Source organism: Zingiber officinale, chromosome 9B, assembly GCF_018446385.1.
Source record: "Zingiber officinale cultivar Zhangliang chromosome 9B, Zo_v1.1, whole genome shotgun sequence".
In the NCBI taxonomy this organism is placed as follows: domain Eukaryota; kingdom Viridiplantae; phylum Streptophyta; class Magnoliopsida; order Zingiberales; family Zingiberaceae; genus Zingiber; species Zingiber officinale.
In genome coordinates, this window is record NC_056003.1 from 14,937,787 (window position 1) to 14,957,612 (window position 19,826).

The 19,826-nt window shown below is 40.2% G+C and overlaps 2 protein-coding genes across 2 annotated transcripts; both read left to right on the forward strand.

Moving 5' to 3' along the window:
* Positions 1–7,925: 7,925 nt before the first annotated feature.
* LOC122023989 (L-type lectin-domain containing receptor kinase IX.1-like) lies at positions 7,926–10,075 on the forward strand. The gene has a single exon (XM_042582467.1). The coding sequence runs from the start codon at positions 8,031–8,033 to the stop codon at positions 9,999–10,001; it is 1,971 nt and encodes a 656-aa protein (XP_042438401.1). The 5' UTR covers positions 7,926–8,030; the 3' UTR covers positions 10,002–10,075.
* Positions 10,076–10,167: 92 nt separating this feature from the next.
* Positions 10,168–19,714, forward strand: LOC122023990 (DNA polymerase eta-like). The gene is made up of 14 exons (XM_042582468.1): positions 10,168–10,350; positions 11,564–11,684; positions 11,752–11,863; positions 11,985–12,152; positions 12,566–12,730; positions 12,954–13,057; positions 13,232–13,351; positions 13,870–13,993; positions 14,967–15,080; positions 15,200–15,391; positions 18,219–18,324; positions 18,404–18,558; positions 19,010–19,121; positions 19,230–19,714. The coding sequence occupies exons 1-14, from the start codon at positions 10,275–10,277 to the stop codon at positions 19,463–19,465; spliced, it is 1,905 nt and encodes a 634-aa protein (XP_042438402.1). The 5' UTR covers positions 10,168–10,274; the 3' UTR covers positions 19,466–19,714.
* Positions 19,715–19,826: the final 112 nt, after the last annotated feature.

Consider the following 19,826-nt stretch of genomic DNA (forward strand, 5'->3'; position numbering starts at 1 on the left):
AGGTAATGAAAGCCTAACTTACTCCCTTTCACAAGCCCTTTCATTCTCCCCCTATTGGCACACATCAATCCCTTATTGATAAACCACATCGACCCATATTTGGACACATCAACCTATGCTCCAATTTTGGGCACACTTCAACAACTCCATTTGTTGAAGACTCTCCCCCTGAAGAGTTACTCATCGTTCTTCACAACATCACTCGTTGTGATCAACACGATACTGAAGGTCCCATACCCTTCATTATCCTTACCCCTACATTCTCCCCCAATGTAGGTAAATGCCCATCCTTGAGCATTATCCTTTGAAACCTCTGAACAAATGAGGATATCCACTCCCCATTTTCAACCCATGCTCAACCTTGAGCATATTCTTAACAGAAGGTTAACCACCTTCCAAGGTTCATGAAAAATAGTTTTTCATGTCTTTAAAGAGTACCTCCCCCTAAAGACATGGTGGTAACTTCTGTCATTGCACCAACAATGACTTGGAATCCCTAAAACTTTAGGAAACCCAAATTTAGAAGTTTTTGAGGTTCAAATATTCAAAATTTGAAACAAACCTCAACCTAAACTTCAATGAAGTCTTCCTTTACCATTCCATCCTTGTTTTCAACACGAAAACACCCTTTTTATGTATACAAATGTATTTTAAGGGTTTGGAATGGTTACCTAGACTAAAATAGGTTCAAAGTGCTGAAATCAGGCTTTCCCAGCCAAAATCAGCAACTTGGATCGATTGGAGTTGGGTTCCAATCGATTGAACCTTTCTGAATCGATCCACTGATCGATTCAGACTACCTGGATCGATCGGCTGATCGATCCAAAGAGCTTCTGCTCGCGGGAATTGCCGTTTGAATCGATCCATGGATCGATTCAGGAACTCCAATCGATCCATGGATCGATCGGAGCTCTGATAGTTGCTGAAATTCCATTTCAGTCAACTTCAGAAACCCCTAGAAAATTCTACAAAAATCCAAAAATTATGAATTTTCGTGTAGACATTGTTTAGGGCATATATTATCAAGGAAAAATAGTTTTCTATGAAAATACATCATATTTTCAAAGATTGACATAAACTTGAAAACTTGCAAAAACTTTAGTGTTTTCTTCAAGTTTGTGTCTAACTATTCAATGGTGATTACTATCAAAAGATAGCCTTCACCAAGGTTTTCCAAAAACATTTTAAAAACATTTTCAAAACCAATATCCCATCATGTTCCTTGGGCATAATGCACATGACTTGTACATTAGCTTTCCCAATGATGGGAAAACACATAACTATGTGTTTTGATGAACCTAAAACTCAAAAGAATACACTAAATCAGCATTTTGAGTTTTGTTCATCTTCCTAACATCTCACTTGTATCTAATGTGCACTAAAACACATACATGTCATCTTATAGTCCTTGTGAGATGTAAGATTTTGGTTTTGCCCTATTCTAGGGATCATGCATATCTATCTAGGCATTTCAAAGATATTAGACATCCACCTAGGATGTCACTTGTTAATAAGTGTTGTTAAATGCCATTTATCCTTAACTACAAGAAAATAAACTAATGCATGATAATGCTATGGCATACATCAAAAGGAGATAATTTTCAAAAGAAAATATCCTATAACTACATGATGTATGAATGTCATGACATGGTATTTTTGGATTTTTCATAATAAAACATGAATGCAAAAATAGACATGATGTCATGGCATATGATGGGCAAACAATCATGGCAAGATTTAGCATAAATAAAATACACCTAGATTAACTATCTAAGTATCCTTAAAACCTTAGCTAAACTTACAACTTAAACCTAGATTGCCCTTAAGTGCGTCAAGAAAACGCCAAAACCTAAATTGGCATTTCTAATTCCCTTGATTAATTTATGCCAATTGAAATTAAGCATATCCTCAAATGTTGGCATATTTCATTTTTCCACAAGAGTAGCACTTTAACATAAGGCTTGGATTGCCTTAAATTTTCTAAGAACATACCAAAATCCCAACTTGGTAGTTCTTATGAGTTTCCTAATATGTGTCATTTAAGATTAAAATCAATTTTTCACCACTAGGCACATTTTACTCTTTCAAGGAGTAAATAATAATTCCATTCCATTTTCAAAGGTTAACAATAACCTTGAAAATGCTCCTTGAGTGTCAATTTCTTCAAAGTTGGGTTAACTACCCTTCTTCTTAGAGTTGACACTCTCTAACCCATCTATGGGGTAGAGAAGATGCTCCTAGGAACCCAAAACTTATTGGTGCTCCTTGGATGCTCTAGGTATTCACTAGGGATAACTTCCCTAGATACCTTCCTAGTGACCTTGTTTGGCTTCTTAGAAGCCTTGGTCACTTTTTCTAGGTCAACCCTAGGGATAGCCTCCCTTGTGACCTTGTTAGTGACTTTCTTAGACTTCTTAGAAGTCTTAGTCACTTTGGTTGCAAAAATACTCTTAGGGATGACTTCCCTAGTATTCTTGACTTGACCACTAAACCTAGGGTTTGTTCCATAACTATATGGAACCCTATGATAACTAGGCACATCCTTCTTAGCCTTTGGTTTGTATCCCAAACCTCTATGGCTATTTGATGGCTTTGACTTTCCTAGCCCTAGGTTTTGCTCATTTTGCCCTTTTAGGATATTTTCCATCCTTTTTAGGGTCTTTTCCATTTTATCAAGTCTTGATCTCAAGACTTGATTTTCTATCATTAAATCCTTAGAATTTGACTTTCCATTAAGTCCATGAGCATTTTGGTTTCTAGGCTTGTATCTAAAATCCTTAGAGTTATTGCCTAGATTTTTACCTACATTCCTAACCTTAGGTGTAGTAGTTTTGGCATGTAGGGCCACATGCTTTTCCTTAAAGCCCTCATGCTTCCTATTCTTATGGTAAATCGCATTAAAATGATAAAAATTAGAACTATCATGCTTTTTACCATAATGTAAAGGAGTAGGCTCAATAAATGTTACCTTCTTCTTTACCTTGGAGGCTCCCCCTTGACTAGTGCCTCCTTGAGCCTTGACCTTCTTCTTCCCCTTGGGGCATTGACTACGATAATGCCCCTTTTGATTGCAAGAGAAGCATATAATATGCTCCTTGCTCTTCTTTGTGTTGGGGATGGTCTCCTTGGGCTTCACCTTGCCCTTTTGTGCCACTTGGCCCTTCTTCTTGGCTAATTTAGGGCACTTGCTCTTGTAGTGCCCATGTTCCCTACATTCAAAGCATATAACATGATTTTTATTATTAATTGAAATATTTATACCTTTGCTTGTAGGGGTGACATCTTTTCCTTTGGATCCGGAGGTAGAAGCTTCCTCTTGATCCAAACTTGATACTCCTCTATTTGATTTTGCTTGACTTGTGGAGGTGGACGCTTCTTCATCCTCTTCTTCTCTTGACCCGGATGTGGAGGATTCTCCTTCTTCTTGATCCGGTGTCAATGAAGATTGCTCCCCCTCAATCCTAGAGGTGGAGGCTTCTCCTTCTTCTTCATCCTCTTGTACATGAAACAAGGAATATACTACTTCCTTGCTCTTTTGATTGCACTCCTTTGAGGATGAAGCTTCCTCTTGGATTTCTTCTTCGGAAGTTGAGCATCTCTCAACTTCGGAGTCCTCCTCTTGATCTTGATCCATTGAGTCGCCCTCTTTGGATTCCTCTTGATTCGGTACAGTGGAGGGGATCTCATGGATTAATGCCAACTTGCTCCAAAGCTCCTTGGCATCCTTGAATTCTCCAACTTGAGCCAAAATATTGCTTGGCAATAAGTTGACCAAAAGCTTGGTCACTTTATCGTTTGCCTTGCTCCTTTGAACTTGCTCTTGACCCCATTTGCTTTTCTTGAGAGGCTTGCCCTTGGAGTTTGTTGGAGCTTCAAAGCCTTCCGTAAGAGCAAACCATTGCTCTATCTCCATCATAAGAAAGTTTTCGATTCTTGATCTCCAAGAATCAAAACTTGTGGAAGTGTATGGTGGAGCCACCCTTGTGTCAAATCCAAGTCCATCTTGGAATTGCATCTTGAAGTTGAGCTTGATGAAGTCTTGAACTTGAAGAATTTGCTCCAACTTCTTCACCCTCTAGCTTTTCTTGATATGCTTGACCCTTCCGGCGATGATTCCGGTGAAGAGCGGCCTCGCTCTGATACCACTTGTTAGGACCAAAAGTAGCTAGAGGGGGGGGTGAATAGCTCGTCGCGTTCGCTCGGTGCGCTTTGTTGCTTGGCGTTGCTTGTTTCTTCTTGGATGTGCAGCGGAAAATACAGAAACAAATACAACCACGCTAACACTAGGATTTTACTTGGTATCCACCTCCAAAGGAGGTGACTAATCCAAGGATCCACACCACGCACACACCCTCCACTAAATAAACTCTCCTTTATGGTAACTACCAAAGGCGGAGAAGCCCTACAAGACTCAATACAAGAAGAGAGGGAAAGAGTACAAGAAATAGAAGCTTACAAGCTTACAATGAGTGCAAACCCTAACCCTAGTTTCTTCCTCTTGCAATGGATCCGCCTCTTGACTTGGAAAACCTCCAAGATCCTTCAAGAACTGGCGATCACGTGCTTGTAGAGAGCTGTGGAGAAGCTGGCGAAGAGCTGAAGTGAATCGGAGAAGTGATACCGAAGGAATCGAGCGCCTGCGGCCTTTATCGACGCCAACGGTCGGATCCCGATCGATTCAAATGTTCTGAATCGATCGGGGAGGCTTTGGATCGATCCACGGATCGATCCAGAGCGCCTCTGTGCTCTGGAAATAGCGTCTGGATCGATCCACGGATCGATCCAGCGCTTGTCGCGCGAAGCAGCATCGTCCCGATCGATCGGGACCTCTGGATCGATCCACGGAAGAATCTGGATCGATCCACTGATCGATCCACATCGATCGATCCACGGATCGATCCACGGATCGATCCAGCACTTGGTTTTTGCCCAAAACCAAGTCCCAAACCTCCTAACCAACATCCGGTCAACCTTGACCTGTTGGTACATTATGCCTCGCATCCGGTCACTCCTTGACCTGCCAGACTCCCCACCAAGTGTCCGGTCAACCTTTGACCCACTTTACTCCTTATGCCAAGTATCCGGTCACTCCCATTGACCTACTTGGACTTCCCAACACCGGATGTCCGATCATCCTTGATCCATCTGGATTTCCTCCTGCCTGGCTTCACTCACTGGGACTTTCACCTAGCTTCACTCACTAGGGTTTCCATCCGCCTAGCTTCACTCACTAGGACTTTCACCTGGCTTCACTCACCAGGATTTCCATCTGCCTAGCTTCACTCACTAGGACTTTCACCTGGCTTCACTCACCAGGATTTCCTTCTGCCTAGCTTCACTCACTAGGACTTTCACCTGGCTTCACTCACCAGGATTTCCTTCTGCCTAGCTTCACTCACTAGGACTTTCACCTGGCTTCACTCACCAGGATTTCCTTCTGCCTAACTTGCCAGTTAGGACTTCCCAGTCAAGTATCCAGTCAACCTTGACCTACTTGACTCTTCTTCAAACAATATCTTATTGTCAAACATCTAAACCCTAACCAAGACTCAGCTTGGTTAACCAGGTCACCCTTGACCTGAGGGATATTGCACCAACAATGAGAACTGTCTATTTATCCGTTCGGGGGATGCAGCGCTCCGAGGCGCTTTTCCTTTTCGCGCGTCCCAAACAGGCTCTTTGTCAGAAGATGACCCCCACTCCTGATGCGCTTGGGCTATCTCCGAGGGGGTCTGGAACAGAGCCTGATGGAAGGGGATTAGTGTGGGTGGTGCTTCCCCTTGGGTGTCGGTCGGCCTTCGGTTCTGCCCCCATATAGAGAGTTGCTTTGCTCGGTCTTCTTGCCCCGCTCGCCGATCGGCGGTCGAGGTTGCCGATTGCGGTGCTGGCCGATTCGTTATTGCTTGTTGTTGTTGCTGCTCCATCATTTTTGCTGCCCGTGCTTGCATAAGCATCTCCAACTCCTCTTACGTGAGTGTCACGGTGGTTAGCTGTCCAGCGTCTTCCATTTCCTCAGCTCAGATTCAGATGACGATCCCACAAACGACGCCAAATATGATCCTGTCCGAAAGTCGAGGTGGTGGATGTTGGGGGCGTGGCTATTATGCTGACCTCCGAGGGACTTCGCTCCTGCCTACAACACAAGCAGCGTCAGTGCCGAGCCAGGGAAGGGGTCCCCGACGAAGGTCCTCCGACGCTCAAGTCAGTCTCCGACAAAGCAAGAAGCAAAGGGAACTGTAGAGATCGCGAGAAAAGCATACCTCCGCTGATGCCTGAACCCCTTTATATAGGGCTCTTGTAGCGTGTGTGCATGCTTCTCAAAGCGGACACGCTATTCTAAACTTTCTCTTAAGGGATATGTCAGTAAAGTGTCCCTGACACAGTACCTTAACGAGCCGAGCATATCTTTGAAATGACAGTGGAAGCTTCCGTCGTACGATCCTTTGTCTGACCATGCCGCCCGTCGGCGACACTAACTCTCAAAAGGATGTCGGTGAATATCCTACTGTATCTGTTGCTTGGCCGAACGGAATGACCGCTCGGCTAAGAGTCCCCTGTAGTGTCGTCCGTTGCAGGCCGAGCGGGATGACTGCTCGGCCGGGAGCCCACTGTCGCACCGAGCGGGAGAGCCGCTCGGCCAATTGGCCTTGATCCATATTGTCCGCCATTGCGCCGAGCGGAAGAGCCGCTCGGCTAGGCTTCTGTGAGTCCATTGAGCGTTGGTTTGACTACTCCATGTCAGGGATGGCGGGTCGACGCTTAACTCCCGGTCGGGCTATGTCCCATCCGACCGGCTAAGACCCTCCGTCCGTCGACTATCTTAACTCTGACCTTCGTTGACCTCCACCGTGATAGTAAAACGGGGCTCTTTCTTATCATCGCATCACATACGTTTTTTTATTGCTCATTACAGGATTAATTGTTAATTGTTAATTAAAATTGGCCGTCTTGCACAAGCTGCCTACTGTTCCCCTTAGTATTTAAAATCTTCAACGAGGAGAAAAACAAAGGTCGTTTGTTTTTCTATGTTTTAAAAATTGTAATTTAGACCTTTTCTTCATTGTTTGATACGATGGAATATTACAATAATCACCGGTCAATGTCTTTTAATGATCAAAAAAATATAAGCAATGTTTTTAAATATTAAATTCATTTAAGTGGGGATTGAATATTTGATTGATTTTATGCTTAATAGTTTAAATTTGGCCGTCCGAGATTACTTATAATTGTGAATTTCCCTCTTATTTTATTGATTTTAATCTGTTTAGGCATCCAATGGGAGCTTCATTCCAAAGTGGCATACTGGAAGGAACTCCCTCAATTTACACAAGGAGCTGCTCCTTCATTTTTTAAAATTTTTTTTTTATTAAAATAATTTTTTTAGTTTTTGTTTATGGGGATTTACATTTAATAAAAAATTAATTATATATAATGTAAAATATATATAAAAGATGAGAAATATATATAATGAAAAAAATATGAGATTTAAAATATTTATTGAGAATTTTTTTTATAGTAAATTGGTGTGAAATTTTTTATTTTGATGGGCACTTATATAGTATTGAAGTAGCTGTAGAGAGCCACCTAAATTTGAATCTAAATCTATATTAAAAATAGGATAAAAAAATAGTCCGATGCACGAAGGTTCCCGTCATACAAGGTTCCGGAAAAAGGATTCATTGTACATAGTCTTATCTTATTTTTTGTAAAAGATTATCTTCAAGATTCGAATCCGTGATTTTTTGATCCTATAACAATAATTTTATCATTACATCAAAACTCTCCTTCTATATTAAAAATAGGATAAAAATTTTAAAAATATTTTAAATTATTTAAATCGTCATATGGTGTGAATCATAGTTGTACAAAAAAAAAAATTCCCCAAAAAAGCGGATAGTGGAGATTCCCTTACACACGGATCAATTCTTCTAGCTAGATGAACACGCTTTGCCGTTTTTATGCATCATCCAATTCCTCTCTTTTGATCACAACTACTTCTTCCTCCTCCTCTGTAATCTTAATGATTTGCAATGATGCGTAGATCGAGCACTTTGATGATCTCCATTGTTGTAATTTGTTTATTAGCCGCTGTTCCTTCGTCAAGCTCTCTGTTCTTCAACTTCTCCAACTTCTATAACGTCGGCAATGGATCCGATATCCTCCTCCAAGGCGACGCCCTAAACAGCAACAACTTTATCGAACTCACCAAGAACACCGGCAGTGAGCTAAACACCGACAGCGTGGGGAGAGCGAGCTACTACAAGGAGCTCCTCCTCTTATGGGACGCGCAAACCGGCCAACTCACGGATTTTACAACCCGCTTCGTCTTCAGCATCGCCGAGCTGATCAACCCAGCTATCATGGAACCCGGCGACGGCCTGGCTTTCTTCCTGTCGGCGCCGCCGTACTTGGTCCCTGTCGATTCCAACGGCAGGGGCCTCGGCCTCTTCAGCAACGTTGTTCCTCCTCCTCCAACTCCTCCACACTCCACGGTGGCGGTGGAGTTCGATACTTTTCAGAACAAAGAGTACGGCGATCCACCTTACAGACATGTCGGGATCGACGTCAATTCGTTGAACTCGACCAAGACAGCGGCGTGGAGCAACGATTCTGTTGCCGATATGGTCGCGTGGGTCATTTACAATGGCACCAGTCATAATTTAAGTGTGTTCCTCTCGTCCGAGGATGATCGAGAGCTCAGTGATGCTGTTTTGGTACTCAGCGATACCATCGACTTGAGAAAAGTCCTGCCGGAAGAAGTAGTCATTGGCTTCTCGGCGGCAACCGGTGGTTCGGGAGTTGAAACGCACACTATTCATTCATGGTCGTTGGATTCGACTTTGCAGCCAAGAAAGAAGGGCAAGACTGCGTTGCTCACCTGTTTCGTCGTTGGCGGAGCAATACTAGTCTTCTTGGTGGCAGCTTCGGGCGCGCTATGGTTCTTTAAACGTAGGCAGAGGACGAACGGAAAAGATGAAGAAGATGACTGGATGTTCGATGAAGCAATGGATGATGAGTTCGAAAGAGAGAGAGGACCGAAGAGATTCGCATACCCGGAACTCGTCCGCGCCACCAGAGACTTCTCCGACGAAGGGAAGCTCGGCGAAGGAGGCTTCGGGTCGGTCTACAGGGGCGTGCTGAAAGATCCCAAGCTCGAGGTTGCCATCAAAAAGGTCTCCAAGGGCTCGAAACAGGGGAGGAAGGAGTACATGTCGGAGGTCAAGATCATAAGCCGGCTTCGCCACCGCAACCTGGTGCAGCTCGTAGGCTGGTGCCACGACCGCCAAGAACTCCTCCTGGTCTACGAGCTGGTGCCCAACGGCAGCCTCGATTCCTACCTCCATGGCGGCGCCGCGAAGACGTTGGACTGGGGAGTGCGGCACAGGGTCGCGCTGGGCTTGGCGTCGGCTCTGTTCTATCTCCACGAGGAGTGGGAGCAGTGCGTGGTGCACCGAGACGTCAAGCCGAGCAACGTCATGTTGGACTCGACGTTCAGTGCCAAACTCGGGGACTTCGGGCTCGCCAGGCTCCTTGACCACCACGGCGGGCCGCAAACGATGACGGTTTTGGCCGGCACGATAGGCTACATGGCGCCGGAGTACTTCTATACCGGCAAGGCAAGTAAGGAATCCGATGTCTACAGCTTCGGGATCGTGGCGTTGGAGATAGCATGCGGTAGAAGACCATTAATGGTGGAGGAGAGCGGCACGGTGGAACTGGCTCGATGTGTGTGGGAGCTCTACGGGAGGAAGATGATTCTCGAGGCGGCGGATGAGAATCTAAAGGGCGAATTTGATAAAAAACAAATGGAGTGCTTGATGGTCGTGGGGTTATGGTGTGCTCATCCTGATCCAAAGCTACGGCCGTCGATGAAACAGGCCATTAACGTGCTCAACTTTGATTCTCCTTGGCCGGAGCTCCCTCCGGCGATGCCGGTGCCTACTTACGGCCCGGCTCCGTTATCTGAGTTGACTACTACGAGGCACGAGCACGAGTTCTGAGTCAACTGGAACAGCCTCTGCTTCTGTTTCTGCTTCGGGGGATTTGTGAATTGTGACATGATAGGTGTTTGACTTTTTTTGCGGAAAAATTATTGTAGGCGTAAATAGTAAATTTGCAAACTTTAAGGTGATTTTAAAAAGAAATAAAACTATGTGGGGTAAAACTGAATTCTCCCTTGGGGTTTAGGGAGGGAAAGGTTGGAGGATTGCAGGAAGGGGAAGAAGAGGATGCCATTGCCACTCGATGCGTGATCGATCTAGGGAGAAGCAAGGATGCCAATCGCGCGTCCGGAGCCCCAGAACGCGCGCGTGATCGCTCACGTCGACATGGACTGCTTCTACGTCCAAGGTCTCTCATCGTCTCCTACTCTTTGAAAAACCCTAACCTGATGCAAAAGGCTCCAATTTTCTTGCCCTCTTTGAAATCTTCCGTCTTATCTCGGAATAGGAGTTAGACTTTCACACGACGTCAATCGACCATACGCGCTCACAGTTTTGTGGGGAAAAAAACGGTTTTTAATGGGAGATATGAGAATGGATTTCTGCTTTCTATTTTTTCAACCGTGAATTCTGGATTTACTATCCGAAACGAAGTTTGTGTCTTTGCTCGTCCTGTGTATGTTACTCCGCTAACCTGATAGATTCCTACCAAATTATTAAGTGAAGATAATTTGTAGTATGATAACAATGTGAATTGTTGGCTATAGCTCTAGTTAACAATCTCAATTAACATAATAAGAAAAATGATTGCCAGAATGCTAAGCTTGGCTTGTGTTATTCATTCATTTATTATTATTATTGTTTTATGTTTTTAACTAATTATCTTTTGTTTGAGCAAATTTTCCTAGTGATCGCGTCAGTATGCTTTATCTCTGTTTCAGTTTTATCTCCATGTAAATTCCTAACGGATCCTCTGTTACTAAATTTCTGTAGTAGCTATACCTTTCTATATATCCATAATTAATTATCTTGCATAAAACGAGGATTTCTAATAGGGGTTGTAAGTAAACCAAGTGGCAAACAACCCCCTCGGTGCCTGGCTCAAGAAACATTTTTTTTTCTTCATTTAGGATGACACAATTTAACTTGAACACCTTTTTACCGTTGAATTTATTAACCAAACATGAAATGATTAAGTACAACTTTTTTAAGTCCATGAAGAATCATCAACACTGAACAAAGCATGTTAAGAAGTTGCCAAACATTTCTCTGCGAACAAATGAAATGTATATTTACGGTTTTCTTGTTAAGCAATATTGATTTTTACACATTACACATATCATCTGTAATATATATATACCCCCTCTAAAAGTAAATATTTGTCCAGTTTGAATTGAGCATCTAGCATTAATACATATCAATCAAACACAAACTATTTTATGCAAACTTTTAAACATAATTTTACTTTTTTGTATTTGATTCTATAAATTCATGAAAAAAGTGACATTTTACTTGAAAATGTGTTTACACAAACATATAATGAAGGTTTTATTTATTTATTTATTTATTTGCCAAATAATGAAACATAAAAAAAAAAAATTGAACACATTTTGCTGTTGTAGTGGAACAACGCAAAAATCCTGAATTGAAGGGTTTGCCTGCTGCTGTAGTACAGTATAACTCATGGAAAGGTGGTGCCCTGATTGCAGTTGGTTATGAAGCTCGAAGATTTGGTGTGAAGCGGTTAGTTTACTTTCTTTTCTAATTTATTCTCTATTTACTTAGAAGTTCTAAATATCACTGGTCTCAGTTCTATGCGTGGAGATGAGGCCAAAATGGTATGCCCAAATATCCAATTAATTCAAGTTCCTGTTGCACGTGGTAAAGCTGATTTAAATCTGTACAGAGATGCTGGCTCTGAGGTTTGTTCACCACATGATAGACTTAATCTTGTTATATGTAGTATTGATAAATGAGTAAAAAAATCCTGCACTTCTTTGCGGTTAACCAAAGTTGATGTTGGAGGGGATTCTGAACCTGTAGGTTGTTTCCATACTTTCGACCAAAGGGCGATGTGAGCGAGCGTCAATTGATGAAGTTTATCTGGATCTTACTGATGCTGCTGAAACGATGCTATCAGAAACACCACCGGAGATGCTAGACACAATTAATGAAGAGACTCTGAGGTCACACGTATTAGGTTTTAATGTTGTAAGATACTACATACTAGTGTACCTTTTTTTCCCCTCTATTTTTATCATAGATTCTGGGGCTACCAATTTTATTCTATGATATTTGAGATAAAAATTAGTTTCTTAAAGTACAGATGTAACATGCCGACCAATTCATATGCATCCAATATCACTTCTGTGCAAAACAAGAATATTTGAGTGCCCCTTAGTCCTCAGCACATATTGCTGACTTTTTATCAAAGACATGACTCATGTGTTCATATTGTGCTTGCGTGTGTCCTTATGTATCAGTCCCGGATTTTTGTCTGTACTATACTTAGGTTAACATTTTTTATTACGATTTGGTAGGACAAAAAAAAACATATTTTATTTTTCTACTTTTTAAAACGATCATCTGACCTGAAAGTGATATAGACCTTTTGTGTTGTTCAGGACGGTGATGAAAGGGAAAAGAATGTCAAAGAGTGGCTCTGTCGAAGTGAAGCTGACCGTCAGGACAAACTATTAGCTTGTGGTTGTATTATTGTGGCACAGCTTCGTACTGAAGTTTTGAATGAAACAACATTCACATGTTCTGCTGGCATTGCACACAACAAGGTGGTCATAGGAGAATAGAATGAGATCCGGGTGTTCTTTATCTGCACTTTTGTATCTCTACCCAACATAATTTCTGGCATAAAATCACTTGTTGATATATTCCTTTGAAGCCTCCAGTTTGGATGTAACATCAAGTTACATCTTGGTGTTTTCAACTCAAGTTAGAAGCATAATAACCATTATATTTTCTAACTTATGAACTTATGGACAATCCTTATTGCAGATGTTAGCAAAACTTGCTAGTCCTATGCATAAGCCTGCACAACAGACTGTTGTACCATCCTCTTCAGTTAAGGATCTACTAGCATCCTTGCCGGTGAAGAAAATGTAATGATCTTATGTATAAGTAGTTATGATCTCACTTTCGAAACTTCTTTCCAATGTTAGTGTTCTCATATTCAGATTTTCAGATTCTCTGACAACTTCTGCTTTGTTAATGTTGTAGCAGTTGCTGTTGTTTCTTGTTCAGTAATGCTTCACTGAAATGATACTATATCTCAGGAAACAACTTGGTGGAAAGCTTGGAAGCTCCCTACAAATAGATCTTGGAGTGAAGACTGTTGGTGATTTGCTACAGTTTAGTCAGGAGAAGTTGCAAGAGCACTATGGTATTAATACAGGGTACAATAGCAACCACTATTCACTTTTAATTTATTGTAACCATGGTTTTAACTTTTAAATACTGTCATGTATCACCTGAAACTGAGTGGCCAAGATGCAGAGTACCTCGAGCAGGCCTTCTTTGGTTCCTGAACACTGACAAAACTGCAAGCTTTGTTTAGCTAACCAACCATACTTGACACCATAACTATATGTCAGACCTTGATTCTAACATGATGGCTACTTCTGGCTTTTATGTTCCGTTCCATTTGGAAGAATGGACACACTGCATTCCTGCATGTCTGGGTATCCTGATTTGCGAAAATTCTAAGCCATTCTTCAACTGCTGTTCACTTTCCTACTGATATTTCCAACTATTTACATAACTACGTCCCTTACTTTCGTATCTTGGCCATCATGCTATTTATCCCTCTCTTACTTTCATACTTTGGTCATCATACTATTTATCATCTTTTCCAAAATTATGTTTGCATAATCTAGCAAACTTCTTTCTAACTACCATGTCCTTTAAATCACAGCACATGGTTGTGGAACATCTCGAGAGGTATTAGTGGAGATGCTGTTGAGGACCGCCTTCTGCCTAAAAGCCATGGTTGCGGAAAGACATTTCCAGGTCCACAAGCATTGAAGACTATTGCTTCTGTATGTATCTTCTTGGATCTTTTGAAATGCCATTTGTTAACTGTATGTATTCAATCCACTAGAAGTTTGACTTAGTTTGTTGTATAGTGCCATAATCCATATGTTTCAAGTTTCGACTATCCAGGGCCCCTTCCTGATTGAAACAATATGGCTGTAGGAAATTTTTTCAGTTTATGATTTCCTAGTCTACCAGGGATGAGAAGAAATTTTTACTCATTGAGGTAGGATTTGTTGCAAGTCATTCTCCATTTAGCTGCTTACTTAAGAATGTTATTTGAATTTATCACAAGGTTTTACATCTCTCCATACATGGGAATATATCGATCCAGTACTCCTTTCAACACATGCAAAGACATGTTTCATTTTTTAATCATAAATATGCTAATTTTGATTCATATTCAAATTTATGATCATGGATTCAAGGTCTCATTTTACGATCTTAGAATTTTGCCAGACCTTTTCTGATATGTATCTTATGTCTACTACTCCCGAAGCTATGACTAATACCAAATAGTTGGGATCCATGATATCTCTTAGTTGCATTTAATTGTAGTTTTGCAATTATGCATTTTTATATATGTTTGTGATGCTGTGCTACCCAGTTTTGTCCTTAATGAATAATGAGTATGAAGTTTCACTTTCTTCACTGTGAATTGTTTGTCAGCAACCTCATAAGGATGGCCTTTTGGAACGAGCACATCCTTCTTGTTTCTTCCATTTTTTCAATCTTCTTTTAGTTTTTTTCAACCTGTCTTATTATAACATAACAAACTATTGTCTTAATTTATTCAAGCAATCTCTATATCATTCTACTTGCATCTATAAAGAATGGTGTAATATGAATCTGATTTACCACACTTCCTTGTCTGGTTTGCTATTTAACATTTTATTTTTGTTGCAGTGCTTGATATTCCAGATAGGTTTTAGCTGTTTCTAACTTCCCCTTTCTTTTTTCAATCTTGAACCGACTTAGGTTGAGAACTGGGTCAATCAATTGTGTGAAGAACTAAATGAGCGTATACAGTCTGACTTGGATCAGAACAAACGTGTTGCACATACATTGACCTTACATGCCAGAGCATTTAAGGTACATTATTGAATCATTTACTTGATTGTCCTTGTACATTGTATTTTGCACAATAAGCATCTATACTTGCTTCTCTGAAAACAGTTCTCTAGATATGCTATATGTTGTATGCTTCATAGGAAAATGACATGGAACCCCAAAGGAAATTTCCTTCAAAATCTTGTCCCTTGCGTTATGGAGCTTCAAAACTCAAAGAAGATGCTATGCGATTATTTGATTCTGGTCTTCGTGATTTTTTGGGTTCCCAACACATTGGATGGGGAGTAACGTCGCTTTCTATTGCAGCAAGCAAAATAACTGATGTGCCGCAAGTAAGATGTCAGCTTCTATATGCATTTCATGTAGAACTGCTGAACTGGTGCAGTTGATTCTCATATGAACACATTTTCATTCATTTTTCTTCATTTTCACTTCAGATTTCCCTTCTTTTGTTAACAGATCTAGGTTTGATGATGGGTTTTGAAATGCGTTATCTCTAGTTGAATTTTTATTTATTTATTACAATCTTCGGTTAGGTTGAGGAAACTGATTAAATTTTGGATCCAAATTATATTCAACATAAAACCTATGAATATTATCCATTAATTGTTTGGATTTTATCTGCTATAAGGTAATATGTTTTTCTTGTTTGCACACAAAAAAGGAATAATATGTTGATGACTATTCTCGATATTTTGTTAAGGAAATTAGTAATGTCGAAGTAGATCTGAAACAAATGGAAACTGAAAAGATGAGATAAAAAGTATATCTCTTTATTGAAAAGTGAGGCATATTTATATACGATCTAATTTTAGAAAATTATAATTAGGCTAATTGACAAATTAGCCTAATTAACATATATCTATTAACTAATTTGTATCAATACTATAGTAACTAATATATACAGTTATGGTAACTAATATATATATATATATATATATAATGCTCCCCCTCAAGTTGGAGTATAAATATTAATCATACCCAACTTGTTACAAAAATAATCAACCTGAACCCCATTTAAAGCTTTTGTGAATATGTCCCCAAGTTGTTCTCCAACCTTCACATATCCGGTAGAAATCAAGCTTTGTTGAATTTTCTCACGAACAAAATGACAATCAATTTCAATGTACCTGGTTCGCTCATGAAACACAGGATTCGATACAATATGAAGAGCAGCTTGGTTATCATACCACAATTTAGCTAGCACTGAAATTTTAAGTCCTACTTCAGTCAAGAGTTGATATATCCGTATTATCTCGCACACAGACTGTGCCATGACCCTATATTCTGACTCTGCAATGGATCATGACACAACGTTTTGCTTTTTACTTCTCCATGAGACTAAATTTCCCCCGACAAAGTTACAATAACCTGAAATAAACCATTTTAGAACCTGCCCCATCTACATCTAAAAAACATTTAATATGAGTGTGCTCATGATATTTATATACGATACCCTGTCCGAGTGCTCCCTTCAAATAACACAAAATTTCCTCTAACGCTATCTAATGATGAACGGTTGGAGATGACATAAACTGACTAACAACACTGACTCAATATGTAATATCTGGACGAGTCACGGTATGATAATTTATCTGCCCAACCAACCTTCGATATTTCTGAGGATGTTTAAATAGTTTTCCATCTCCTTTGAGACACATGTTCTGAGTCATTGGAGTACTACAAGGGTTTGCCCCCAATTTTCCTGTTTCAGTTAGTAAGTCAAGGATGTATTTTCTCTGAAATAGAAATATACCTTTTTTACTCTTTATAACTTCAACACCCAAGAAATACTTTAGTACCCCCAAGTCTTTCGTATGAAATTGAGTATGAATAAAAGATTGAAGAGATAAGATTCCCGTAGTATCATTTCCAGTGATAACAATATCATCTACATATACAACTAATAGAATGATACCAGCTCTTGACTGCTCGTAGAACATAGAATGATCAGACTTGCTTTTCATCATACCAAATTTTTCAATAATTTGGCTAAATTTTCCAAACCAAGCACGAGGAATCTGTTTCAAACCATACAAAGATTTTCGAAGACAACAAACTCGCCCTGACTCCTCCTGAGCAACAAAACCAGGAGGTTGCTCCATATACACATTCTCCTGAAGATCACCATGACGAAAAACATTCTTAATATCAAGTTGATGCAGCCATTGCAATAAACAATCGAACATATGTTAACTTTGCAACAGGAGAAAAAGTATCAGAATAGTCCACCCCATAAATCTAAGCATAGCCTTTATCGACAAGACGTGCTTTTAATCTAGCAACTGACCCATTCAGATTTACTTTAACTGTGAATACCCATTTGTATCCAATAGCCCGTTTCTCTAAAGGTAGATCAATCAAGTCCCAAGTGCTATTATCATCTAAAGCATTCATCTCCTCTATCATTGCTTCTTTCCAACTAGGATTAGATATGACCTCACGCACATTCTTAGGAATAGAGACAGAATCAAGTGAAGCAATAAAAGAACAAGAGGAAGATGACAAGCCGTTATAAGAAACAAAAGAAGTGGTAGGATAAGTACACTGTTGTTTACCTTTGCATAATGCAATAGGAAGATCATCGTTCGGGACTAGATCTGATGACGAAGTCGTAGGTGTAGGACATAAATCTAGAGGGTGACGCCTGGAGTAGACTTGAATAATAGAAGGCTTGACAGGAGCCGATTCCGAGACAGGTGTGGAGGGTGCGATAGAATACACCAACAAATCCTCCTCCTTTTGATGAGTCAGAATCGGTGAGGATGGAAAATAAGGTGTGTCTTCCATGAAGGTAATATCAATTGAGGTAAGATATTTGTTAATACTGAGACAATAACACCTATAATATATATACATATAATAGAAACCAATCCATATGATCAGCTCAAGTCAAAGTAGAAATATTTTACTAGTCAACTCAACTAGAAAAATGTTTTTTTTTTTTTTGCTTATATAGGGAATTTTTTAATCATAAACCATGTGTACTAGTTCACCCCTCCACCTTTGTTTGGGGTTAGGATCGACATTCACAATGTTTCGTGTCACTAGTGCAGCTTCAAAGATGAAGTCTAACAGTGCATACTAGATTTAGGTGATCATAACTTGTAGTAACGGACATGCATAGTAGGATTCAGAAAGCTTCTTCATGTTTCTTAGGGAACAAGGTCAATTCTGAAGTTTCTCCAAGGCAAAGATTGCTCCTCCATGATATCAGATGATCCTAATGGGTCTCCTAAACAAGATCTTGTCTTGTCTTCTGCAGGTCATGTTCAATCTCTAATGTCATACTCTTCTCTTGCTTTTCTTCTCGCCATCATGCTCATGATGTGTGGTGTGTACAGATGTGGATCTACAACGCAAAGATTTTGAAATGGTGAACCATGACATTAGACCAAGGGACCTTGCTTCTGAAGCTACTAGAAGTGATATCAACAACAAACTTCTAGATCAGACACAAAAGAGAACCATTACAGCTGTCAGAAAGATAAAAGATGTGGTATATCTACTGTCAGTCATTCATGTTTCTCATCACTCTTCTTAAGTGGATGATTTCTTCAAATAGACTCCTCCTAACTGTGCGGCATGACTTAGAAAGAACTTAGTATTCTCACCTAGAAATTTGGTATCCTACTGGCTCAAGTATACCACATCATAAAACTTTGCAGCATGAGTTAGGAAGAAAAAAGTATTCTCACCTAGAAATTTAGTAGCCTACTCACTTGGCATATACAATTACAGTGGTCAGAAAGATAAAGATGAGATGTGTTTGCTGTCATACCCATTTGTGTTTATCAGCATTGTTCTTAAACGAATGATTTCTTCAAGGAGACACTTATACCATTGCTGTGTGTGATTGCATAGGAGTCTTGACACTTTTTGCAGGTTGCATTGTTCTTATGAGTTTTGCCTGACAATTTGATTCCTCAACCTGCCTGTTGGATTGCCAGGGAAAATCCTCTATCTTAAAGTTCTTCCAAGGCAGTAATTCCTCTTTTCCTACGACCAGCCAAGCCGGTGAAACATCCAATCATGATACAGCATTGTCGCCATCATTTTCTGGTAAGGCGACGGTTTCTAAACTGATACTGTTTTTCTGATTATTGCATCATTTTGAATGCTTTTACTTTTGTAAGTCCTATAAACACTCATAGTCCGAGCAAATGACAGAGAAAGGAGCATCCACAGAGGTTAGCATGAACAAAGATGATCGGCACAGCCAGATTCAGAATGGTTATGATTCATGGGGTTTTAATGTGGAAGATATCGATCCGTCTGTCTTAGACGAGTTACCTATTGAGATCCAGAGAGAAGTCAGAGAATGGATTCGGCCACTGAAGCGTACAAATACATCTAGAAAGGGTTCTAGCATTGTTCACTATTTTTCTCCAGTAAAAAAGGAATAAACATGTTTTGAGTATTCAGAAATCAGAACTGAAAATCAGCCAAAGTGCTTGCTGAAGTTATTTGAATTTAAACCGAAACTGATTCCGGGCGACTATGCGAGGAATGCCTTGGGATGAGAGTTAGGGTTTGAAAATCAACACCATGCCTAGGAAGTATCTTGGAACGAATATAATGTAGAGTTTTACAACCTTTAAATTGTAGATAACACTTTCAAGTTAGATCGAGCTTGTATCCTTGCATTGTTATCATGGTTGTACAATTGCTTGCACTTATATTTAGTGTTCATTTTTCGAAATTGTTTCTCCCTCGAGGTTTTCGATATTGTGTATGATTCCGCAGGCAATTCATTAAAGTATACAA

Bases quoted from the DNA above. Each gene is read 5' to 3' on its own strand.
- LOC122023989 (XM_042582467.1), top strand. From the start codon at position 8,031: ATGATGCGTAGATCGAGCACTTTGATGATCTCCATTGTTGTAATTTGT.
- LOC122023990 (XM_042582468.1), top strand. From the start codon at position 10,275: ATGCCAATCGCGCGTCCGGAGCCCCAGAACGCGCGCGTGATCGCTCAC. The intron at 12,153-12,565 runs GTAAGATACTAC...TGTGTTGTTCAG, and splicing joins ACGTATTAGGTTTTAATGTT to GACGGTGATGAAAGGGAAAA. The intron at 15,392-18,218 runs GTAAGATGTCAG...CATGTTTCTTAG, and splicing joins AAATAACTGATGTGCCGCAA to GGAACAAGGTCAATTCTGAA.